The sequence below is a fragment of the Macaca fascicularis genome, chromosome 11, assembly GCF_037993035.2.
Source record: "Macaca fascicularis isolate 582-1 chromosome 11, T2T-MFA8v1.1".
Taxonomy (NCBI): Eukaryota; Metazoa; Chordata; class Mammalia; order Primates; family Cercopithecidae; genus Macaca; species Macaca fascicularis.
The window spans coordinates 131,625,529-131,650,634 of record NC_088385.1 but is presented as its reverse complement, the minus strand read 5'-3'; the positions used below and the strand labels follow the sequence as shown (position 1 = coordinate 131,650,634).

The following is a 25,106-nucleotide window of genomic DNA, read 5'->3' as shown; positions in this document are numbered from 1 at the left end:
CCTCCAGGGCCTGGATCCTGCGGGGTTCACATGAAGTCCCCAGAGCTAGCCCGGGGCTCAGCAGAGACCCCAGAGTGTCTGTAAATAAATGAATGCCGCCCACCCTTTCTGACCCCACCGCAGCCAGACCCAGCGGTGACATGGGGCATTTGTGTCTGAATTCCCACTTCCACCCGGATCCATCCTCAGAACCTCCTTTGGCCAGGACCAGATCCTGGAGACCCTGGAGAGGCTCCCTCATCCTCTCCTGCTCCCATCTTTGAGGAAACGATGTCATCATTTTTTTTTGGCATTCACTTCCAAACCTGCTGATGAAAAGTCAAAGCTTATTTTTTTCCCTATTTGCAGTGCTGTGCACCTGCCTCCTCTGTCAAGTTTCAAAACTTTTGCATCACTGCCCTATAAAATCCTGTACCCGTTAACAGGCCCCATTCCTGCCTCACCCTGCCCTCCTGGTAGCCACCAGTCTCCTTTCTGCCTCAGTGGATGTGCCTGTTCTGGATATTTCATATACATGCAGTCATGCAGTACATGGCCTTTTGTGTCTGGCGTCTTTGGTTCAGCATAACATTTTCTGGTTACGCATGGTGTAGCGCTCAGTCGTCCTTCGTTCCTCTTTATGGCTGAATAATACTCCATCGTACGGATGGACTGGAATTTTTGCTGGGTCTGCCTTTTGGCTACTGTGAATTCTGTTGCCATGAACGTGCATACCATGTTTTGTTTGAGTCCCTGTTTCCAGTTCTTTTGGGTGGATGCCTGGGAATGGAATTGGTGGGTCATATGGTTATTCTATGTTTAAATTTTTGAGGAACCGCCAAACCGTTTCCCTAACATTTGTTTTTTTTCAAGTTGGCAGGAAACGTGGCTCAGGTCGGGAGGGGTTGGAAACTGGGTTTCCTAAGCTCGTGGTGAGTGAGGGTGGCACGAGGTTACTGGAGTCGTTCCCTGTTCAGCCCCACTGGCATGTGAGGACGCTGGGCGGGGGGCTGGTGGGGGAACCCCTTGGTAGGTGAGGGGCCGAGGTTCCAACCCCATGTTCCGGGGCGGGCACTATGTAAATCCCAGGCACTGGAAAGCCAGCCAGCCGCGGGGTGCTTTAGGAAGGTGTCACCCTGCCTGGTCTCTGGTGCCCGTGTGCACCGTGGTGTGTGTCAGGGGCCTGTCACCCCCAGGCAGCATCTCACTGGGCGAAGGGGGAAAGAAAAGCTGTAGTAAATGAGACCTCTCGGCCACCTTGTGCAACTCAAAATCCAATCGCAATTTGGAAGTGGCCCGTGGTGCCCTTGGAAGAGGGGCAGACCTCGGGAACAGCACCCTGCAGAAGTGATGGCCTCATCTCCTCCGAGAGACCGGGAGCTGTTTAACACCTAGAGAGAAGGGAATCGAATTTACTTTGCTGCATGAGATGAGCAGGGTCTGCAGACTTTGAGCGGAGCTCTAGCAAAAAGAATTTTAGAACAGGGCTGGGTCTTGGTGGCCACAGCTGTCCTCTCTCGCAGGGCCAGACTCTTGCTTCCGGCTGCAGAAAGGATGTCTCATTGCTCTTGGGGCCGGGCAGGGCTAGCTGTGCCTTGCCTCCCCATCATAGCGTCACTGGTGACTGGGCTGCAGCTGTATCATTGACAGTCCTGGTGACAGTAGTACTGGGAGTTCTGGTTTGCTGAGCACTTACTGTGTGCTGGGCGCTGCTGAGTGCCTCCTCTCCGCCACCTGGCCTTTCCTGGGGTCCTCGCAGGAGGACTTAGGCAGTCGGAATATGCACAGACATCTTCAGTAGTGCATTTGTGATTCCGATGCCTTCCTATTTATTCCACATAGTACTGGTTTCCATATATCCATGCTGATAATACGCTTCTCTTTAAATTATGCCTAACTAAATGAAAATGACAGGCCTGGGGCTAGATGGCTGCGGCCTGGATAATCTCTATACCAAAGTCCCTATGCAAAAGTGGCACATGAATATCTGATGTTTAGGGAACACTGTGTGTTTGGAGGTTCAGAGAGGGCAAGTGACTTACCCAAGGCCACGCAGCTTAGCGATGGTGGAGCGGGACGTGTTCCCATGTTCACGGGAATTGCGCCGCACATCTTGTCTCGGGGCTGGGAAAGCCCACGCAGGCAGGACTGAGGTGGTGGTAGATGTGTCAGTCTTGGCTCTGGAATTCCTTGGCTTTTCTGTGTTTGAAGGATGGACAGCAGCCAGTCAAAGGGTCGCCTTCTCTGCGACTCCTTCTTTCTCTGTGTGAGCCCAAACTCTTGGTGGCACGTGACAGAAACCCAGCTTGGGCTGCCAAAGACAAAACGCGCAGAGGGAGTGCCCTGGCTCCCCTAAGGAAGTGAGCAGGCTTCGACCTGCCTCTGGCCACCATCGGACACAACCTGCCCTTTTGCCCTGCCTTCCTGTGAGTGGGTGTGGATCTCAGGCAGGCTCCTGCTGCATAGTGGCCCCCAGAGCTCCAGGCTTTCATTCCCAGCTTAGATCCCCGGCAGAGAGCAGCTTTCTCCTGATTCCAGCATCAAAAGTCTCAAGGCAGATTCTCATTGACTCCTATTGAGTCATAGGCTCATCCCTGAGCCAGTCGCTGGCCCAGGAGCGTGTAGGACTCTGATTGGCCACGACCGGGTCACATGACCATCCCTGGAGCCTGGGGAGGGAGGAAGGGTCAAGTCTACACTAATGAGAGAGGGGGTGGGGCCTGGGAGGCAGTCAGGGCCCCCAACCTTAACCTTCCTCCCATTGCCCCTCCACATGAGGCCTCCAGGGCATGCCTGCTTGGAGGACGGTCACCCTCTTCAGGTCGGGGGAGGGGGTGTTCTGATGAAATTGCAGGGCTGGGTATACTGTTTCCCCTCCTGACTCCTAATCTTGTATAATGCAGCCTCAGTCCTCCACCGTGGAGGCCCACATCCAGGCGCTGGGTCCCTGTGCCAGGGTGCATTTCCCTCAGCTCTGGGGCAGGGGGTGTGCAGTTGTGGGGGTGCTAGAGAGGGATTTGCATGAGGCGGACCCAATGGACACACCTTTTCTGAGGGGCTGGTTCAGAGAGAGTGTGGAGGGGGCCTCGGTCTGGGATGGGACCCTGTTGTAAGCCCAGCAGGCGGCGTGGAGCTGTGGCTGGCAGAGGAAGGGGAGAAGCCTTGTTGGGGGCGGGGGGGCTTAGGAGTTTCCTAGCAAAGGCAGCTTCGGAGTAGGGGCCACCGTGGGTCCCTGGCTGGGCCGTGTCTTCTCTGTGGGGCTGTTTTTCCATCTGTGAAGCTGCCAGCCTCCCTCGTGTTACTCCTCTGGCATGGCCATGAGTAGATCCTCTCCCATGGAAGGCGCCAGTATCTGCCCCAGGAGCCGTTTGGGGTACCTATCCCTAGGCTGCAGGACCTGACTGACTGTCATTCTGCCCTTGGCTCTTCCTGGCGTAGCCCTCTGTGTCCTAATCCCACCTCCCAGCTTGCGTCTGGCTAACCTCATATCAGTCTTGCCCCATGTCATGGTATCAGCCTCCTGCACAGGGTCACAGCCTTGCCCGGATCATGCTGTGGCCTGTGGCCCGCCCGAGCTGGCCCTGGCCCCTGCTGCCAGGTTCAGCGGTGCTGTCCCTGCTGGCTGCCCCTCCTGGGACAGGTGCTTTCTGGGAACTCTGCCCCGTGACTCAGAAACCCGGGGGGCCATGGAGTGAGGTTGGGTGGGCTGAGGGGGGCTGGGAGCCATCTGAGTGGTGGTGAGGGCCCGGGTGGGGAGGAGGCCTCTGGTCCCTTGCGTGGCTTGCATGGCTCGGAGGGACCTTGAACGCCACGCCTGTCTTCTGGTGCTGCCGGAGAGCAGGTGAGTGTGGCAGTGGATGAAGGAGGATCCAGGCAGGCCCTTGGGTGCCTGCATGTCCTCATGGGACCACAGGAACGACTTGGGAACGCACGTGCGGAGGAGCCGCCTGCCCCGTGGCTGATCTTGTTTTTCCTTTCTTGTTTTCTCACAGGTGCCAGTGACGGGGTGGCCTGTGAGCTGATGACGAGGACTGGCTTTTAATCCTTGGTGGCGATTAAGAGAAAGCTTATCGGGGCCTGGGAGCCACCCTGACCCCCACCACCATGTCGGGATCCACACAGCCTGTGGCACAGACGTGGAGGGCCACTGAACCCCGCTACCCGCCCCACAGCCTTTCCTACCCAGTGCAGATCGCCCGGACGCACACGGTAAGAGGGTGCACGTATGTGTGCCTGGGGCTACCTTTGAGACCCTTTTTCCATTCCACTGAGTCTTCACCCCTTCCTTTCTCCTGGGAGCCAGGCTCGCATGGCTCTGAGCCTCCCAGGGCACAGGGGAGGCCTCCACAGAGACTCCTGGTGTCTGAAGCCTTTTCTAGAACATCTGGTAAAATCTCTTTGCTCCCATTTTAAAGCTGGGAAGATGGAGGCTGGGGCCAGGCTGAGCTGGGGCTCTGCCCTCTCTTGACTGGCAGTGGGATTGGCACGTGAATGTGGAGCTCCTGCTGTGTTCACTGTCATGCAGCCCAGCCTCACCTCTGCTCCCCCGCTGCCGCAGGATTGGGTAGGATTGGGTAGGATTGGGGTGACTTCTGGGGGGCAAGGGGGCCTAATAGGTCACAGCTCCCCTTCCTTGCTGTCCTCCCGTGCCGTGTGTATTCGCCTTGGTGAGGCTCGAGGCTCTGAGATGAGGAGGCCCCGCACAGGTTGCGTTTCTGCCTCCCTGACACAAGGGTCCAGGGTGCTGGCTGTGTCTTCGGGGAGCCCGCCCCGTGGCCGGGGCAGATGGCCTGTCCTGGAAGCAGATGGGCCTCGGTGCCTGCCCACATGTGTGCCCTGGTCGGGTCTCCTAAGCCGCACCCCACCCCGCCTCACCTCCCAGCGGGGGCCCCATTTCCTGCCTCTTCTCTCACTGCGTGGTGTGGCTAGGACAATGGGCCTTGGTTGGCATTTACGAGGTACCTGCTATATACCATGTCTCTGGGTGTTTGCCAAGCGGCTTTCAGAGTTGTGGACCTCCCCCTTGTGACCTCCTGGCTGCTGAGTGATGGATGTGAGGCCTGGAGGTCACAGCTGGAGCGGAAGCTGACTCTGCCGGCCACCGTGGGGGTACATGTGTGCGTGTGTGTGCATGTGTCTGTCCTGCCTGTCTGGTGTGGTCCCCTCTTGTGAGAACCAGAAAGGAAGCTGTGTGGGAGGACTTTTCCATCAGTAAGCGAGAAGGTTTTGCATATGAGCTCACTGGCCCTGCCTGGGGGAGTCCCTGACACAGTGGCCTCCTGTAGGTTTGGGCCCCTGGGACGCTTTGCAGAGCCAGCTGTCGTCAGTGGGTGCATTGTGGATCCCTCTTAGGACGGCATTTCCCTGTGTAGAGTCATTGCATTCTCCCCAGCGGCCCCGTGAAAGAGCAGCTCGCGCTGTCATCCCACTTTGCAGATGAGGAGACCGAGGCCCAAGAGGTTCAATCATAGGCCTCAAGTGTGATTGCAATTGCCCTAAGTGGGGAGGCTGCCACAGCATCGGGGCTCCAAGCCTCTGTGTCCCCCCACTCCCACATGCCTTTATTTATTGAGCACCTACTGTGTGCCCAGGGCTAAGGAATAGACTCCCGGTAGGAAACGATTTCATATTTTGTCATCATGGTCTTTATCTGTCACCACCACCAACAAAAAGAAGAGCTCTTGTTAGCTGAGCACCTACTACAGGTCAAATGTTCAAAGCCCCGAGTGTATATGGTTGTGTGCCTTCCCCCGATCACCCCAGAGTGGTACGACTATCACGCTCTGTGTTTTGTCAATGGGAAAACATTTCACAGGGTAGGAAACTGGACGAGTTGCGTAACCTCTCTGAACCTCAGTTTTGTCACCCATAAAGCGGGAGTACTCAGAGTACCCGTCTCCTAGATTCTCATGAGGGGTAAAGGGGATATGTTGAATGTTCTTAAGATGGCGCCTGGCTCAGGGCCAGCCCGCTCTGTCCGTTTGCCGCTGCCATTCCTTGGTCTTGTTGCTGTTCCTGCTGCTGCCCAGAGGGGAACCTGCCTGCCCCGAGGGGAGGGGCACTGGCAGGGCCACTGGCTTCTGGTTTCTTGTCCTGTCCTGTGGAGGTTCCCACTCTCCTCCACCGCCCCCACCCCACTCCTAGCCTTGGGGAGTCCTCAGGCTGCTGTAGCCTCTGCCCTCCCACTTCTCCTGCCCTTTGCCCCAACTGGGCCCTCGGGGTCACTGGCTGAGCCTAGATACCTCCCATTCTTCTCCTGCTGGGCTGTCAGTGACGCAGGGTATGGGTGGACAGGGCCAAGCGCTCACCACCCCCTCCAGGCAAGAGGCCAGGGAGTGAGCGGGGCCCAGCCTGGCAGCCACAGGTGAGAACATTCCTGTCCTTGTGTGGGGGCAGCAGGGCCCACCTGTGTGTGCTCCTCCCTGGGGGAGCCGCCCCTCATCGGACCCTCCTGCCTCATGGTAGGGCTGCGCATCCAGGGAACCCTGCTTGTCTCTTGAAGGGTAGGAGGAAGGGTTCTGGGCACTCTCAGAAGGGCCCTGCTACCCTGGGCATATTGCAGCGTGGAGCCACTTTCTTGCTGCGGGTTGGAGGTGAGCTGGGGGCTGTGATCTGGAGGCTCCTCCCTGGCAGCCCCTCAGCCCCCAAACCCTTCCTGTCCTTTTAACGGGCGAGACCCACTTCCAAAGATACCACCCTCTTCCCGAGCTCCTCATCAAGCCACAGAAAGACAGACCCCCGGGGAAGGGGACGGTCAGTGGCGGGAACCTGGCTGTCCTGGTTCCTTGTACAGTGGCTGAGGCCATTGTGCTGGGATCCACGAGATGCCTCAGTGACCCTCCCAGATTCAGGTCACCCCCACACATACTCCCGACAGGCCTGCCTCCTGGGACAGCCCCTCCTGTCCGGAGCATCCTCTTCCTGGCGCTTTGGGCACGGGGCTGCTTTGATGGCAGGTCTTCCCTGGAGCCTGTGAGACCTCAGTGTGTCTTCGAATCCCTCTCCGTGTCCAGCTTGCTGAGTGGCATTGGCCCGCTCACAGCCATGTGGAACGGCCTCAGTTTCCCCACCTGCAGCACCGGTGTCCTGGTGGGTCTGCGCATCGGTGGCAGTGTCTGTGTGCAGCGGGCGCGGGGTAGTCATCTCTTTCCTCCTGGAAGGGTGGCAGGAGACCCAAGCAGAGCCTCTTCCCCCTGGGGAGCCACAGGACCCTGGATGCCGAGCCGGCGGTGGAATGGTGCGGGCCGTGTAAGCCGCTGCCTCTGCCCGTGCTCTGCCCTGGCGTCATCTGCGGGCTGCTGGTGAGTGATTCCCAGCGCAAATGGGAGGCTTCACTTAGAGGGGGCTTGCAGACAGAGGCCTGGACCCTGAGACCATGGAAAGCCCCCAGGTTCCCTGACTCAGCCTCAGCCATGCTCCAGGCTTCTATATGCATCATCCCTGCCCTCCCGCTTCCCACCTGCCGCATCCCTCCGTGCCCCGTTCTCTCCATCCTCAGGGCTCCAGCTTCTCAGCTTCTCTCCGTGACAGTTAGCAGGACCCTATGTCTCTCCCTGAGGGTCCTCGGGAAGCTAGGGTCTCCAGGGTTGAGGGTCCAGTAACAAAACGCTCACAGCTTTTGTTTTCCCGGAGATCAACGCGTCCTCCTCTCCTGGCCTCCTTTCAGGCTTTCTGTGGCCCAATTCCATTCTGCCTTCTTCGGGTCCTCTGGGACCCTGAACGCTCCTGAGCTCCTCCAGACCTTGGGCTAAACGAATGCAGTTAAAAGCAGGGACACAGAGTCTGAATGCCAGCGTGACCCTTTTCTGCTGTGCGGCCTTGGGCAAGTTACTTAACCTCTCTATGCCACAGTATTGAAGACTGGTTCATAGCACCGGTTCTGGAGCCACGTCCTGCCCTAGTGATGTCCTAGCTGTGAAACCGGGGGCAAGTGGCCTTACCGTCCCGTGCCTCAGTTTCCCCATCAGTTGAGCAAGGATGGTTTTAAGATTGTGAAAATCCAGTTAGTTGATAGGTGCAGAGCCCTTCGCACAGGGTCTGGACAGAGTAAGCAGACATTTGATATAATCAATAATGTAATGATGACGATGCTATTCTTACAACATCGCCTTTAGTAGCCTTTTCTGTCTTGCCCCAAGGGTACACTCTGGGCTTTGCCCCTAGGGCAGGGGTGAGCACACCTTCTCTGTAAATATTTCAGGCTTTGCAGGCCATGCAGCTGCCCTTCTCGGCCAGTACGGTGTGAAAGCAGCTCAGCCAGGGCGTAAGGGAGTGGGCGTGGCCTGCGCCTGTGACACTGGACACCGCTGGCCAGGCCTGCCTTGGCCTTGCGCCCTAGTGTGCTGACTCTTGGCCTAGATTAGCGCTTATCAAACTCCTATAGGAAGGACTGGTCTGTTTCGTTTCCAGTTTGTCACAAATCGATACGGGGTCCCATTGCACAGATGCAGGCCCGGTCCGGCAGGGTCAGAGTTGGTTGTGCCCTCGGATGCCAGGGTTGCGCCGACCCCAGGGTCTGCATGCTGTCATGTTCTGTGCCCACCTTGTTGCGGTCGGCAATGTTGCAGACCTTTGGTGGAGTAGTACTGCCCTGGGCCAAGGCTTCCAGACCCTGGAGACTGCCTGGGCCAGGCTGGGACAGGTGGGCACGTGGGGGTCACTGGGAGAGGCTAGACTGCGGAAGGCTTTGCAGTGTCCTGAGTGCCCTGGGGGGTCCTCCATTAGCTTCATGGCCCCTCTTGCAGCTCAGTTCCTGCTGCTTGGTGATGGCTTTTAAGAGGCTGTGGAGGGATGATTTGGCCCTCAAAAGAGAGGCTGGTGGGAGCTCCCATGCTGGGGGAGATTCATTCATTCATTCATTCATTCATTCATTGAGAGCTCCCATGCTGGGAGATCCATCCATCCATCCATCCATCCATCCATCCATCCATCCATCCGGCAAATACTTATCGGGTGTCTTGGGCCCATCCTCTTCCAGGCCCTTGCAGTGCAGCTGTGAACAGAACAGGTAAGCATCCCTGTCTCAGGGAGCTGACCTCCTCGTGGGGAATGGCAAGTTGGGAAGGAGACGAGGGGAAGGGCTGAGGTTGGGGGAGCCCACATTTAAGTAGAGGGTTGGGGAGGAGCCTCACTGAGAAGCTGCTTTTGGAGCTGAACCTGGAGGACGGGAGAGGGCCAGGCATGTGGGAATCTGGCTGAGGAATGTTCCAGGTAGCAGGAACAGCCTGCGCAAAGGTCCTGAGTTGGGAGCTCTCTTGACTGCAGCCGCCATCATTCCGGGAGAGACCCATGAATGCAGCCGGGGTCTAGGAACGGGCTGAGTTCTTCCTTTGCTTTCCCATGAATTCAGGGTCTAGGAACGGGCTGAGTTCTTCCTTTGCTTTCCCATGAATTCAGGGTCTAGGAACGGGCTGAGTTCTTCCTTTGCTTTCCCATGAATTCAGGGTCTAGGAACGGGCTGAGTTCTTCCTTTGCTTTCCCATGAATTCAGGGTCTAGGAACGGGCTGAGTTCTTCCTTTGCTTTCCCATGAATTCAGGGTCTAGGAATGGGCTGAGTTCTTCCTTTGCTTTCAGTGTGCAGTCCCAGGCATTCCCTTGACATCTTCTGGAGTAAGGAGCCCTATCCAGGAGCCAGAGAGGGGCACTCCTTTCCCGCAAAGGAACTTCTCCCAGCCCATGTTCAAACATTTCCCGCGAATCTAGCCCCTTTCTCCTCTTTGCCCCCAGCCACTCCTCCCCACCCTTGGGACCCAGCCAAGAAGGCACCAGCTGGGATTCCCTCCTGGGTGAACAGCTCTTTCTGGTGGCCTCTCACCTTCCCCAGGAGTTTTAAGGGTGTAATTTATTGGGGGCCCTGATTTCCAGCTTCAGACGTGCCGTGGTCAGGGAGAAGCCCTCCGAGGCCAGGGGGCATCACCTGAACGGGTTTTCCTGCCTCCCTTTCTGAGCAGCTGGGTCAGTCTCCCTCTCTCCAAGTCAGATTTGCTGCTGTCCTACTGGGACAGGTTAAGAGCCTGGGGACCGTTCCCTCTTGTCCCTCCTCAGAAAGCCAGCTCAGCCTTTGCCTTGCATCTCAGAACGTACCCCCTTCTTGCTGTGTGGCATGGACAAGCCACTTACCCTCTCTGTGCTTCTGTATTCTCATCTTTGTGTGGGGCTTCTTGTAATATCCACCTCACAGGGCTGCTGTAGGGATGAAATTAATATATTTCAAGCATTTAGCTGCAGGTGCACACAGGCAATTTATTACTGTGGGGTATTATTGTTGTTTTTATGATTAATGTTGTCGCGCGGGGAGCTCTCCTGCTCGGAGACATGGCGAGGTGGTTTCCAGCCTGGGTGTATTCCAGCTCATGGGACCCCTGGGGCCCCACCTCGGGTCAGTTTCTCTGGTGGGGCCTCCCTGATTCTTGCCTTCCCCTAGAACCTCCAGGCACTCTTGTCGGGGGAGTCCCTGGGCTCAACCCTGGTGACCTGCTTCAAGCCTCATGGTGGGGGCCAGTGTGGACTGAGTGTCTCCCAGGTTTAGGGTCCAGTAACAAAATGCCCACAGATCTCGGGCAGAAACGGCCCCCACGATGCTCCTGGGAGGATCTACTAAATTGGGAAACGAAGGCCAAAGGGTTCATGCAGAGGCCTCCCCAGCCCCCGCTTTGGGCCTCCTCCACCATGGTTGGCTGCCGTGAGCACTATCTGGCCGAGGCCCTCTTCCGAGGGACTGGACCATCTGCCCTGCCTCTCTGCCCACTTGGCCTTGGTACGGGAGAGCTGGGCGGAGGGGATCCTCCTGGCAGACTGCGAGGCCTGCTGCTTTCTTCTCACACCTCTGTGTGTGTGGCAAGGTCTTGGCTTGGCAGCTGCGTCATCGTCAGCCCAGTGGCCTCCTCCACTCCCTCCCTCCAGCCCCGTCTTCTCCCTTCTCCTCCCACTGAGAGCACCCGGAGTCTTGTGCTAGACACTGCGGGATGCAGGAGGCGGCTCGTGCCTTTTCTGCCTTCCGCAGGCTGCCCTCAGCCTTGGGGGAATCCCTCAGAGAGGTGAAGAAGACGAGTGTAGGAGGTGCCGGCCTCCTTTAATCTGGGCTGGGCACCCATTTCAAAGAGGAGAAACTGAGGCCCAGAGGGTTCGAATAACAGGGCCAAAGACATACCTTCTGTTGGAGGCCTTGCAGCTTTTGGTGTCTACATTGGACTGTCCAGGGAGGTCCTTTCCCCAACTTTTCCAGCTTCTGAGGCTGCCAGGGTCCCCATGGATTCCACTTGCTCATCCTTCCTGGCTTCTGGGCTCCTGGGCTCTTATGTGCTGATTTTGTTGGGTCTGCAACAGATACGTTATCAACGCATCTACCTGGCATTGTGTCTGATTCTCTTTGCAAAAATAACTGCCTTGTTGAAAAAGCCAGACAGCAAAAGAATGACTCGATTTTTATGGGAAATCGGGAAAATTCAAGGAAGGTGCCAAGAAGAAATGAAGTCACCTGCAATCCCACTCTCTGAAGCCTCACCTGTGTCAGACATCACTAACTGATTACCGCAAACAGCATAACTGAGTGTTCCAGGCAGGCAGGACTAATCGATTGGGACTGGTGCATAAGTGAAGCCTGCCTTGTTTAGTTTAAGAGACTTGTTACTGTCTTTTTTTTTTTTTTAAACACAGTTTAATGTTTCTCAAATCTGGGTGTACTTGGCAATCGGTATACATTTAATTTGTTGATACTGAGTTTTCTCCCCTATGATAATGGATAATGTGTTAAAGAAAAAAGTATTTGGACACTTGTTAAGCAGGAAGACTATACAGGACAATTGTGCTGTCAGTGTCCAGACTGTCACAATAAGGGAGAGAGACCGGGCTCAGCTCCAAATACGGCCAAGACAGCTGGGGCCTCATAGCCTAGCCGCAGGGCGGAGGGAGGGGTCAGTGGATGGAAAATTACTAAGAGGAGCGCTTGAGGGTGGGGGGTTCCTCTAGACTGACTTACCAGGATTCCTGCAGCTGGGCAGAGCCCCGCAAGGCCAAGGCCAAGGTCGAGGCCCTGTGGAGAGAGGATGCATTAGAGGAGCTTGACTCTGGTGTGGGCAAGGAGAGTCTTCGTCAAATGGACGGCGGTGTGTTATTAAAGGAGGAGGGTTTGCCTGAGGCTTACCCTTCTGGCTGTGATACGAGCCTTACCTGCGGGAGTTTCTCTTTTACAGGGCAGGCTTGGGGTCAGGGGGCGCTTCGTTCTGAAACCTGGTCTTTGGGCCTCGCTGGCCATTGGCTGTTTGTCGCTGTCACTCACCACCATCCATCCTTCTCCTGGCGAGTGAGGCCCGAGCCTCGTTCCCTCACGTGGGCATCACTTACCCACCCTGCCAAGAGCTGGGCATCTAGGTTGGGCCTTTTCCCAGTTGTTGCTGCAAATGCGTTTCTGTTTTTACAAATAATGCTGCCCCATGTGCACCTTCTGTCCTGTCTTCCCAGGCCTGCATTTCCAAGCTGCAGCTCCTCAGGCCAGAGGGACCCATTGCCTGGCAGGGGTAGGATGGGGTGGGAGGGTAGAAAAGTGAAGACAGCTTCCTCTACTCTCTCCTCCTGCAATCAGCGCCAACGTGGCTGGCAGACAGACACCGTGGTCAGGATGGTTCCAGGCCTGTACTAGCCTGTGGCCTCAGACAGCCCCATCAGCCCTCCCAGACTTGATGGTCTCACCTGGAAGGTGGGCGTGATCGTGAGACTATGGGAGGCTGTGTGGGAAGGACGCAGCCCAGGGCCGTTCAGCCATCTGTGTTCCTTCTTCTCCTTGGCGTTCGGCCCCAGGGGTAGCCTCTGGCCAGACGGTCCCTGAAGTTCCCTGCAGGACTTGGGCTTATCTGCCTAGGGCAGGAGCGAGCCTAAGCAGGGAGTCCACGGCCTTGCCTGCTGTGCCCCACCATGCCCGTGCCCGCCTGCGCTCACCGCTCCTCTGTCCCCTCCTGCAGGACGTCGGGCTCCTGGAGTACCAGCACCACTCCCGCGACTATGCCTCCCACCTGTCGCCTGGCTCCATCATCCAGCCGCAGCGGCGGAGGCCCTCCCTGCTGTCCGAGTTCCAGCCCGGGAATGAACGGTGAGGAGAGTTTCTGCCTCCTTGTCCCTTCTCTGGAGCCCCTTCTCAGATGGAGAAGCAGAGGCCCGTGGTGGAGCAGGAGCACCCAGGGTCCTGTGAAATGAGGGGGTGTCGGGCCATGTGTTCACCCTTGACCAGGTGTGGCCGTGACTCGGGGTGAGGATGAGGACGAGCAGGGAAGAGCCACATGGCCCTCAGACTTCCAGCGTGGAACTTCAGTGGGCTCTGTGGGTTTGGGCAGCAGTGGGGACCTCTAAGCTGGGCTGCCGCCGGGCTGGGCTGCTGTGGGAAGATTCGAGTCCACACCTGGTGCCCCTGGGGCCCCGCCCTCCCCTCCCATTCCTCCTTCTTCTCCAGCTGGCAGAGGACGCCCCCTGGTGTGTGCCTGTGCCGGGCCAGCCTTACTTTCCTTGATCCAGGTGGGAGGGGAATGAACAGGTGAGGTGGGGGCGTGGGAGGGAGGTGGGGCGGGGAGCTGGGGGGACTACAGCAAGGGGAGGGCCAGGGCTGGGCCGGAGCCAGCTCTCCATACATTTATTTGGGATCGTTAGGCCATGTTCTTTCTCCCACCATCTCCAGGAGCTTCTGCTAGAGACGGCGGAAGTGTGGGGAATTGTGCCTGTTTCTCAGATGGAGAAGCTGAGGCTGCGAGTTTGAGGATGGGCCCTTGTTTACTCAAGCCAGGACTAGAAGTCGAGGCACCAGGCCCCCGCCCTTCATGGTACCATGGAGGTGTCCCAGGGCCCCAGAGCAGGCGGGGCTGGTGAAGTCAAGTGGGTGCAGGTGTCTGGAGGAGGAGGGGAGGCGGAGGCAGTGTGCCTTCTGTGCCTGGATTGGTTTCCTGGGGCTGCCATCACAGCGTGCCACAAACTGGGTAGCTTCAAGCCACATAAGTGCATTCCCGTGATCTGAAGTCAGGGCGTCCGCAGGGCCGCGCCCCCTCGGAAGCCTTGAGGGGAGGACGCTTTTCTGTCTCCTCCAGTTTCTGGGGGCTACAGGCATTCCTCGTCTGTGGCTGCGTCACTCCAATCTCTGCCTCTGCCTCACGTGGCCATTTCCTTGTCTGTCTCCGTGTTCTCTTGTCGTGTTACAAGGACCCCAGACATCCTAATCCAGGATGGCCTCCTGTTAGCTTAATTCCATCTGCAATGACTCTAGGTCCAAAGAAGGTCTTATTTTGAGGTTCCAGTGGCCATAGATTTTGGGAGGACATTATTCGAGCCACTGCAGTGCTGCTGTCATGTTTAAGTGAAAACACCATGCGCTTCCTGCCAAGCACCGTGTAATGGTGAAGCCCTAGGTTCTGGGCCTTGAAGAGGGGGATGTGTTGGGGCCCAGCTTTGGAGGGACAAGGACTTAAGGGAGGTGAGCCTAGAGGGGTGGTTACCTCGCCCCACTGGGTGGGGCCAGCAACATGGCCCCAGCCTATGCTGCAGTGGGCAGAGTTTAGTCAATCTACAGCACTGATTGAACACCTACTGTGCGCCAGTACCTGGGGACAGCCATGAACAAGACCACCCTGCGTTCATTTAGGGTGAGGGAGGTGGCCAGGAAACACCTGTGGCCGCCGAGCACGTGGGGAGGGCAGTGGAGAGCGAGCGGACAGGCGGGTGTGGTGTGGTCTGGCCCGGGCCAGGAGGCGCCATCTGCACCAAGATGTGAAGGGGAGGGGAGCTCACGTGAAGGGCCTGAGGTCTCAATGCTCCAGGCAGAGTCCAGCAGGTGCAAAGGCCCTGGGGCAGGAGTGAAGTCGGAGGACAGCGAGGGCCAGGCCAGACAGGGCTTGTGCAGGAGGGGAACGGCTGTGGATTCCCTGCTCAGCCTCTGGGAAAAGCATTTCAGCAAGGGCCACATTCAGGCTGTTTCTGGTGGGTGATGGCTGGAGCCTGAGAGGTGGAGGCCAGGAGTCCCAGCTCTGTGGGGTGTGCTTAATTAGGCAAGGCCATGCCCTCTCTAGGCACACTGTGGAGGAGCATTCAGGAGAGCCAGTCGCTGGGGATGCTGGGCAGCTCCGGTCTGCACCGGGCTGCTGGGCTGAGTTGAGAAGGTGGTTAGGCCAGGTTCAGCAGCAAGAGTTCTGCGATCGGCCAGCGATGTCTGCCCTGCGTGGGTGAGAGGGAAATGGCATCACGGGTGCTGTTATCTGCGTTAGGCTCACAGTGTTTCCTGAATGAACTGTGTCTGTGAACCACCCGGCAATCTTGTTAAAATGCAGAGTCTGACTCGGTAGGCCTCAGGTAGTACTGGAGATTCTGCATTTGTAACCAGCCCCAGGTGGGGATGGTGGGCTGGTCCACGGACCGCCCCGTGTGGCAAGGGGGGGCAGTCACTCTGGGGCGTTCCAGTACCACTGTAGCGCACTCCCTCCCTGTAAACGTGTTTGGTGAATGTGGACCTGAAGGAAGGCAGTGCTGCATTGGAGTCCTGCCCCGCGGTGGGACCGTGGGAGGTGGGCTCCTGTGAGCACCTTTCTCGCAGGATCATACAGAGCACGGCACGCAGTAGGTGCGTGGCGCAGAGGGCAGTCGGGGCCTCGGGAGTTCTCAGCCGCAATCTCCTGTGTGACGCCGATGCTTTAACTCCCGCAGGTCCCAGGAGCTCCACCTGCGGCCAGAGTCCCATTCGTACCTGCCCGAGCTGGGGAAGTCAGAGATGGAGTTCATTGAAAGCAAGCGCCCTCGGCTAGAGCTGCTGCCCGACCCCCTGCTGCGACCGTCACCCCTGCTGGCCGCTGGCCAGCCTGCGGGATCTGAAGACCTCACCAAGGTAAAGCTGGGTCCCCAGCTGGGCGATGTCTGCCCCTTGAGGTTCTGCTGCTGGTTGGGTTGGGTGGGAGGTGGCGGGTAGGTGTGCAGGGAGGGGGCAGCTCGGGCAAAGGCTTGGAGGTGGGCCAAGCACCGAGTGCGCGGAGCTGGGCGGCAGGAGGAGGGCAGGCGCCGGGTCTCTCTGGAGGTGCCAGAGTTGGGAAGAAGTGGGGAAGGTGTTCCAGGTGGGCAGAGCAGCAAGTGCAAAAGCTCTGGGGCAGGACCAGGCTTGTGGTCATGGGGCAGCTGGCGTGAGGGAGGGGAAAGCTGGGAGGGGAGGGCCTGGGGTGCCGTGGAGCAGAGAGCTGCCGTCTGGTGGGGGAGAGGACGGTCCTGTGGTCGGTGGTCAGCTTTCAGCACATTCTGAGAGCTTCCTCGAGGGCGGGTTGCTTGGTTCTGTGAGTGCTTGGAACAGAGGGCTTGGTGACCCCTGTCTTGAGCCCTGCACAGCAGGCAGCCCCCTGGGCCCCGAACCCAGGCCTGTGAGGCGGACAGCTCGGGGCTCTGCCAGGAGCCTGGGGCTCCTGGATTCTTAAGGGGCAGGGAGGTGAGACTCCAGAGTCCCCCGAAGTGACCTGGGACAGAGTTGGCTCAGCGCTAAAGGGGCGGAGCTTGGTTGGGACATGGCCTGGACACCTAGAGCGACAAAGGCTCCTTCCACTGCCCGGTCCAGCCACTCCTTGGGGCACCATGTGGCACCGGGCTGGCTTGGGTTGAGTCTGCAGCCACCCAGGCCTGAGGGACGGTGGATGCAGTTTGGGCAGGAGGAGTCAGACAACTTTAGGCTCATCTGCATCTCCATGGGGAGGCAGCCTGGCATTGCAGGTGGCCCCAGGCCTCACCTGGACGCTCACCTATCCCAGGGCCCTCCGTCCATCTGCTCTCAGGTGACCCAGGTGTGATTTCCACCACCCCCACCTCCACAGCTGTGTAAACTTTGCACCTTTCTGAGCCCCGTTTCTTCCTCACTGATCTGGGACCTTGTGTGCAGGGTGTCACCTGGTCATCTGGGTAGAGGGCTCGGCTGTGGGCCCCATGCGTGGGGACTACTTGGCACCCATGAGCCGGCATGGGTGGTGGTCTGGCTGCAGGGCCAGGCCACTTGGGCCAGACTCGGCCTTCTCTTGGGGAGAGGGGATACCCGCGTGGACCCTGGGATATCCGTGGGGTGGGCTTGGGCTGGCAGGTGGTTGGGGGGGCCATCCTGGGTCTGGGGTGGCAGGGCTTCCCCTCCTGCTCTGAGTGGCTGTGGCTGCGACACCTGCACACCTGCCAGGTACCCACAGGGCTTCCTCTGGGGCCAGGGGAGGGAGGAGCTGGGGTGTCTGTGTGGTTTTTGGTTGGCTTGGCCTCCCTGTCACTGGGGCAACCCCTGCCTCACCAAGTTGTCGTGGGAAAGTGAAGGAAGGAAAATGAACTCCTAGCCAATAGACCACATGCGCCTGAGAGCCCGCTCAGGAATCTCCCCCGGTGGATGCAGCTGTGTCCTTGTTGGCACTCAGGGACTCCACCCTGGCCACCTCCCTGCTCTCCTGCGTACTTCCAGTCCATTCTCTGCTCTAAAATATCCCAATTCCAGCCTTCTGCCCATGCCTGAGACCACCCCCAGCCTGAGCTCACCGTTGTTCTCTGGGAACTTTGCAGTAGCGTCCTGCTGGGTGTCCCTGCTCCTGCTTCCCTCTACCTCCTTCAGTTTATCCTCCAAGCAGCAGCCAGAGGGCTCTTGTAAAGGCAGACGCCTGCGTCCTCCTGTGTGTCCCTCCTGTGCTCCAAACCATCCGTGGCTCCTGTCTCAAGCAGGAAAAAGCCAAAATCCTTGCCATGGGCTGCATATCCGGCATGATCCAGCACCGTCACCTCCCAGACCTCATCTCCCTGCACCAGTCCTCTCAACCACTCACGTACAGCCTCCCAAGCCACCCTGGAATTCCTCTAACACGACAGGCACGTTCCCACCTGGGGACCTTTGCACGGGCTGTGCCCTCGGCAGGAGCGCCCTCCCCCAGGCACATTCCTCTTTCCTTGTTCCTTCCAGTCCTGGCTGCCCTCCAGGGCCTGCATGGCAGGGGAGACCTGTGGCCAGTCCTGTGGGGACTCCTGAGGCCGCTCATGGCAGAGGCTGCAGCCCCACCACATCCTCCCGGGGTGTGAGATTCAGCCACGGGGTCCCTGCCGACCTTGAAGGGGATCTCTGTGGCCTGGGGCTCGGGACCCCTGCACTTGGGTCTGGGCTTGGGACTGGTGTGGATGCCAGTTCCTCTCTCTTGGGCACTACCCCACTGGGGACCCCAGCCAGCATCCCTGCCCCGAGGCCCAACCCTTCCTGCACATCCTTCCTGCCCCTCCTCCTCTTCCTTCTCTCCTTCTACACATCCCTCCCTCCTTCTTCCTCCCTCCCTTTCTTTCCACCCAAACAGCCCCCCATCCTGCTCACTCCGCTTCACCCCCTGCTTCCTGGGCTCCTGCCATCTCTCCCTGCTCATCCCCTGGGGCTCCCTCCCTACCACAGAGCACTCGCAGCCGCCACCCAGCGCCACCCAGCCTGTCTGCCTGTGGCCATGTGTCCTTGCCTTCATTACCTGTCCCTCCCCCTCACCTCCCAGCCACCCCTCACCCATCAGTTCTGCCTGCCATCGTCTCCCACCAGTGGCCTTGCCCCTCCGCCATCCACTCACCCCTCCCCCCACCATCCCCTTGCTTCCCCACCCCCTACCCCCATCTGCTCCCCCTGCTTCCCCCACTCGCCTGGAGTCCAGGGCGCTGTGAGCCTAGTCAGCCCTGGCAGGAACTCACAACTCAGCCGGACAAGGGTGCCTCAGGGTTCTTGGCCTGTGGCCATTTCTTGGCTGGAGAGCGACACCTCCCACATGTGTGTCCAGCCTGAGGCCTGCCACGCCTCCAGTGCCCTAGACAGCCCTTTGTTTTCACTCCTCTTTGAAACAGAAAGTGGAACCTAGACGGTGGCGGTGGTGAGGATGTGCACAGATTAAGCACCTGTGGTTTGCTGCAGTGGGAGTTTGCTGTGGTTTCAGTAAAGCTCAGGACATACCAGGCTGGAGGCTTGTTCTCTCTCCAGCTTCCACAGGGGATGCCGACGGCAGGGCTGGTGGGGGAATCGCAGGCAGTGTCCCCGGAGGCTTCTGTCCCCCAGGGTCACTCAGCCGCCCAGCTGTGTCTGACGGCCCAGGCCGGGGTGGGGACTGTGGCCAGGTGGCGTCCTCATCCTGGTTGCAGCCTAGTGCCCAGCCTGCACAGGCCCCTCCCTGCACAGCCCTGGGGCACCGTAAGCTCCTTAGCAGCCTCAGGGCAAAGGCGATCCTCCTCCTGCAGCAGGAGTAGGGGTGGGCGGTGGGGGCGGGGAGCCAGCCCCGGGGAGGGAAGTGGCCACTCAGCCCTGCAGGGTCCCCTTCTCTGCCTGATGCGGCCGGATGGGATTGAATGGTGGACTCATAGGGTGAGGCACCTCCTTTATCAGGAGGTTGGCGCGCAGGAGGCATTCACACGGTGGTAAGAATGCTGACAGTGACGGCGGGTGCCATTAAGTGAGCGCCGACTGCCTGCCAGGTGCCAAGCCATGCCCAGCCAGTGTCATATCCTGCTCTCTTCCCAGCCGGAGGAGGCTGGGTCTATGACCTCCCTTTTGTAGACGGCCCCAGGCTGAGCGAGCTGGACGTAGGGGAACGGGATTCAGGCCCAGGCAGCTGGGAATGCACCCCACGCCTGCCTCCAGGTTGTCCCGCTGCTCTGGGTCCCCTCTGGTCTCCCTGGTGGGGTGCCCTCCTCCCTCTACCTGGCACTCCCATTAGCACTGGAATCTGCTTTCCCCTCTTTTTGTTGTTGTTGTTGTTGCTACAGGAGGCAGGAGAGAATTTTAGCTTGGCCGCCTGGGAGAGAGGTTTCCATTTGAACAACTCCCCTGAAGTCGAGCCTGGATGGATAGCAGGCGAGGGTGTGTGTGTGTGTGCACGCATGTGTGTGTGCACGTGTACGTGTGTGTGTGCGTGTGCGTGTGTGTGCGGGTGTTTGTGTGTGTGTGCGCGCACCTGTGTGCCTGGGTATGTACATGTGCGTGTGTTTGCATGTGTATGTGTGTGTACATGTGCGTGTGTGTGTGCACGTGTGTTTGTGTGTGTGCACGTGTGTGTGGGTGCGCGTGTTTGTGTGTGTGTTTGTGTGTTTGTGTGTGCGTGTGTGTGTGCACGTGTACGTGTGTGTGTGCACGCGTGTGTGTGTGCACGCGTGTGCGTGCGTGTGTCCACCTGTGTGCCTGTGTATGTGTGTGTGCATGTGTTTGCATGTGTGTGTGTGTGCGTGTGTGCATGTGCGTGTGTGTGGGTGCGCGTTTGTATGTGCATGTGTGTGCGCACACATGTGCGTGCGTTTGTGTGTGTGTGCGTGTGTGTGGGTGAGTGTTTGTGTGTGCATGTGTTTGTGTGTGCATGTTTGTGTGCGTGCGTGTGTGTGCGCCTGTGTATGCACGTATGTGTGTATGTGCACGTGTGTGTGCATGCGTGTGTGTGCATGTGTGCGTGTGTGTGCATGTGTGTGCGTGTGTACGTGTGTGTGCATGTGTTTGTGTGCAGGCAGCTCAGGGCCCAGCCTTGGAGGGCGACCAACCCCTGCATGGGCTGTTGTCCCCTAGGTGTGAGTTCTGTCTCTGCAGACAGCAGGCCCGAGGGGTGAGTCTGCTGCCTGCCCCCCTCTCCGGCACGCCTGTGCCCTCTGGCCTATGGGTTCCAGAGGGTCTCTCCGTCCCTTACCGTTGCTCTGTGGTTCTTTCTGCCTGCGTGGCTTTCCCTCTTCTTGTCAGGAATCCCTCTGCCTGCGGTGTGCCCCCTGGGATCTCTTAGTCTCTGTGTCTGTCGCTGTGTCTCTGCCTCTCCATCGCTTTCTCTTTGTGTCCCTCTATCTCTCTCTCTTTGTGTCTCTCTGTCACCACGTCTCTGTCTTTCTGTCTGTGTTTCTCTCTGCCTATATGTCCATTTTTGTTTCTCGATCTGTCTGTCTTCGTCTCTGTGTCTGTCTCTCTCTCCTCTCTGCTTGGACCACAAGGTGGGGGTGTGACGGACTTGGTGCTGGGGCCTGGCCAGCCTAGCCGCAGTGATTGCTCCAGGCTGTGAAGAGATTTGGAAAGTCTGAGCAAGGGAAGATGCCTGGGAGAGCATGCTCAGAGGTTTTCTGCATCTGCTGTGTGGAATTCAGCCGGGCGCCTGAGGCAGGAATTTGATGGGATTTTTTCTGTGTGTGCCCCGTCTGCCCCATCATGTTCCTGTTTTCTGACGCTTCTGTGCTCTTCGGCTTCTGGAGTTCTGTGGCATCAGAGACTTCCTTGGGAATTCACCGAACTTTGTTTTGGGGACTTTAGAACTGTCACAAATAGCACTATCTCTGAAAATCCCTAAGAGGGACAGACGGCCCCTATCAAATTCAAACATGAATTTTGGCTCACATAACTGAAGTCCAGCATTGGTTAGCTTCAGGTACAGCTCGATCTAGGTGACATGATGTCCTCAGGACCCTGCCATCTTTCACAAGGTCTTGGTGTGTTAGTAGGAAGGAAGCTGGTGACTCCAGGCCTTCCTTCTCCCAGGTTCAAGGCCAGCAAAAAGAGAGAACTCTCCCTCCTTCTCTCCACATTTCTAGCCCCAAACTGCTTTTTCTCCTCACCATGAGTGGGCCCATGCCTGTCCCAGAACCTGTCACTGTGGCTGGAGTAGGGAGTGTGCTAGGAGTGCGTGAAGCTGGGCCCTGCTTTTTCCTGGAGCTGGCACAGGGGAGCTGGGGGGCTTTTCTGCCTCTGTGTCTTCACTTATGCTATAAACTTTTCTCTTTCACACTAGCTTGAAGTTTTACAGCAGGGGCATCTTATGAGTAGAAGGTACCCACTGCTCCCTGGCAACTTGTGCGGGCTGTATTAGTTTGTTTTGCTCCCCGCGGGTTTGGGTGGGTGGGAAAGGTGGACAGTCATCGGTAGTGCACCTGCAGGCCTGACCGCCAGGCTCCCTCAGCCCCCATCCTGGGAAACCCAGCACCGGGGGAAGCGCTCTTGGCAATCTGGGTTTGCCTCTTCTTTTTCAATTGAGGGGCGGTTCACAAAAAAGTAACCACATTAAAGTGAAGAGCTCATTGGCTTGTAGGACATTTACAGTGTTGTGTTGTACAGCTGTCACCTGTCTAGTTCTAGAACATTCTCATCACCCCAGAAGGAGACCCCCATACTCATTAATCAGTCACTCCCTGTGTTAGCCTGTTCTTACACTGCTAATTAGGCCATACCCAAGCCTGGATAACTTAGAATAGAAGGAGGTGTAATTGACTCACAGTTCTGCACGGCTGGAGAGGCCTCAGGAAGCTTACAGTCACGGTGGAAGGGGAAGCAAACACGTCCTTCTTCACATGGCCACAGCAAGAAGTGCTGAGCAAAAGTGGGGAAAGCCCCTTATAAACCATCAGCTCTCATGAGAACTCACTCACTATCACAAGAACAGGATGGGGGAAAATGCCCCATGATTGCTCCACTTGGTCCCTCCCACAACATGTGGGAATTACGGGAACTACAATTTAAGATGAGATTTGGGTGGGGACATGGCCAAACCATATCACCCCCCACTTTCCCCTCCTCCTTTTTCCGGGCAACCACAAATCACTGTCCATCTCTATGAATTTGCCTATTGTGGACATTTCATGTAAGTGGAATCATACACTCTGCAGCCTTTTATGTCTGGCCACTTTCACTCAGCATCATATTCTTGGGGTTCATCCACAGTGTAGCCTGGGTCAGTGTGATGGGGTCTTGCTATGTTGCCCAGGCTGGTATTGAACTCCCGGGCACAAGTGATCCTCCTGCCTCTACCTCCATGTCCGGCCCTTCACATTGCATTGTGTGGATATGCCATGTTTTATTTATCTGTTCATCAGGTGATGGACTTACTTGTGCAATTTTGCTGCGAATAAAAGCTAAACCCGAACTTAAAGAAGAACCCATTAAAAACAACAGCTTTTATCCATGGAGAGTTTAAAGGAAGTAAGTTTCTAGCAACTGCTAATGGTTGCCAGTTGCTGTTTCTACTCCTGGTGCTGCCTGTTAGCCCTGGGGATGGAAACCTTCTTTTTGTTAATGTTGCTTTGGAGAATTATTCCCAGGTTGGATGAGCAGTTTGCTCTCACAGTTTTAGGGTGGCCTGGCCCCAGAGCCCTTCCTTCCACATCCTTCTTCTTGCTCTGTTATGTCTCTTCTTGGTCCAGGTAGAAGAGCAGAGATAGGATAGCAGAGATGTTTTTTGCCACCAGTAGTGTGACCGGATTCTGGGTGCCATGTTTGCTGCTACCTTTTGTCTTAAGAACCTCAAGACATGACTTGGGCTGCAGGGAGAGACCAGCCAAACACCCAAGGTGGACTGCAGTGAGGGGCTGGGCAGTGGTGTGGGGACGCGGGTCTGATGTCAGTTGGCACAGAAGGGGTGTTGGGCACTCTGGGCAGCGGAGCCAGCCTGTGCAAAGGCTCGGGAGTGCCAGACGCATGAGCTGTGCACGGTTTGCTGTGGGTGGGGTCAGGTGCCCATGGCCCCCTGCCTGCCCTCCTGTTGGGGAGCAGTGAGGGCCCCGCACCCACTGGTACATGCATACACACTCCTGAGGCTTTTTCTAGGGAGTTTTTCTTCCACACACATTTTTGCCTTGAATTTCTGGAGGTCCTGCACTCTGGGACCCTGGAAGGGGTGCTGCTTTGGCACTTATGCTCAGCCCCATGGTTCTGTGGGGTGAACAGATGTGTGGCCATTTCTGACATGGAAGCCCCTGTAGCCTCCCCTTTCAAGCAGATTTCAAGGTAGGACACTGAGTGGCCTTGGGCACGTTGTCGAACTGTAATCCCACTTCCCACGGTGATTATGACAGTTACGTGGATTAAGACTTGTGAATTGCTTAGAGCAGGAGGCCAGCAAACTCCAGCAAGCTCCAAATCTGGCCCTCAGCATGTTTTTGTAAATAAAGTTTTATTGGCACATAGCCACGCCCACTTGTTCCCCATCGCCTGTGGCTGCTTTTGCAATACAATGGCAGGGGTGAGTAGATGAGACTGAGACCTTGTGGCCCTGAAAGCTTGAGCTATTTTTACCATCTGGCCCTTTATAGGAAAGTTCCGGCCTCTGGCATCCAGTCCCAGTGGCCTCCAGGCTCTGTTTCCTCCTCTGGTAATGGAGATGGAACAGCAATCCCCTCGGAGGGCTGTTGTGGGGTCTACTTCATGGGGTGTGCAGAGGACTGGGATGGGCTGAGCCGTGAGCGGCCCCAGGTGTGATTTCTAGGGTATCCCTTGGGGAGGTGGCCTGAGGAGCATGGAGGACCGCATTGGGGCGATTGAGGGATGAGGGCCCTTTTCTCTATTTCCCTCGAGGAGTCTGTGTGTGTGGAGGGAGCACCGGGTTGTCCAGGCTGCTGCTGTGCTTGCCCCACATCTCAGATGGTAACAGAGACTGGAGGCAAACCTAATATGACTCCAAGACTCTTGGCCCCTATGGGTCTTGCTGGGACTCTGTGGGTTGAAGGGAGGACAGAGGCCCTGAGGATGGCAGGAGTGGACAGAAGATGACGCAGCCTCTATGAGTCCCGAGGTTGGGGGGGGCACTCGGGGCCCCCCGGCTGCAGTTGTCTGGGGAATAATGCACCCTGTGTCCTCTGGGTGCAGCTGCCGTGGGGGTGGGGAGGCGGTGGCCTGGCTCTGCTCTGGGCCTTGTCTGCCAGCAGCTGCCGGCTTGGCCCCAAGGATGGCACAGGGCGGGGGCTGGGTTCTGCAGCCCAGCTAGGGGAGGACCATCCCAGCCAACATTTATTGAGGCTTATAGTATGACAGGCTCAAAGCCATTAACTCATTCAAGACTCACAAGGACCGGGGAGGTGGAGGTGCGAACTGTTCTCCCCATTGAACAGATGAGGAACTGAGACAGGAAGCAGTTGAATGATCTGCTGGAGGTCACGGAACTGGAGAGTGGCAGAGGGGGCTGGGATGTGAACCCAGGGCTGCACAGGGGAGGCCTGGGTTGTTTTTTCTACCTCCTTATCCTGAGAGCATTCCCAGCACAGCCTGGGTGCGCCAGACTTTAGCTGGTGGGATGAAGGCATCCATGGATAACTGAATCCAGGCTTCCTTTGTCGTTAAGCACATTTTCAAAAACAACTGTATTACATGAAGAGTAACTCTCAGTGAAAGAAAAACAGAAAAAATACGGGCAAATAAGAA

At 57.4% G+C, this 25,106-nt stretch overlaps 1 protein-coding gene across 49 annotated transcripts in view; it reads left to right on the top strand.

Annotated features, from left to right (window-relative positions):
• The window catches only part of NCOR2 (nuclear receptor corepressor 2), a 242,182-nt gene that overhangs the window by 69,177 nt on the left and 147,899 nt on the right, over positions 1–25,106 (top strand). For 29 of the 49 annotated variants that reach the window (XM_074008361.1, XM_074008341.1, XM_045366761.3 and 26 more), the window contains exons 3-6: positions 3,972–4,188; positions 12,937–13,064; positions 13,422–13,502; positions 15,653–15,830. In XM_074008361.1, the coding sequence (XP_073864462.1) occupies positions 4,084–4,188; positions 12,937–13,064; positions 13,422–13,502; positions 15,653–15,830 (492 nt within the window). In that variant the 5' untranslated portion in view covers positions 3,972–4,083. The remainder of the gene's footprint in view (positions 1–3,971; positions 4,189–12,936; positions 13,065–13,421; positions 13,503–15,652; positions 15,831–25,106) is intronic. The other 20 variants (XM_074008352.1, XM_074008348.1, XM_074008346.1 and 17 more) reach the window with 1 other exon arrangement.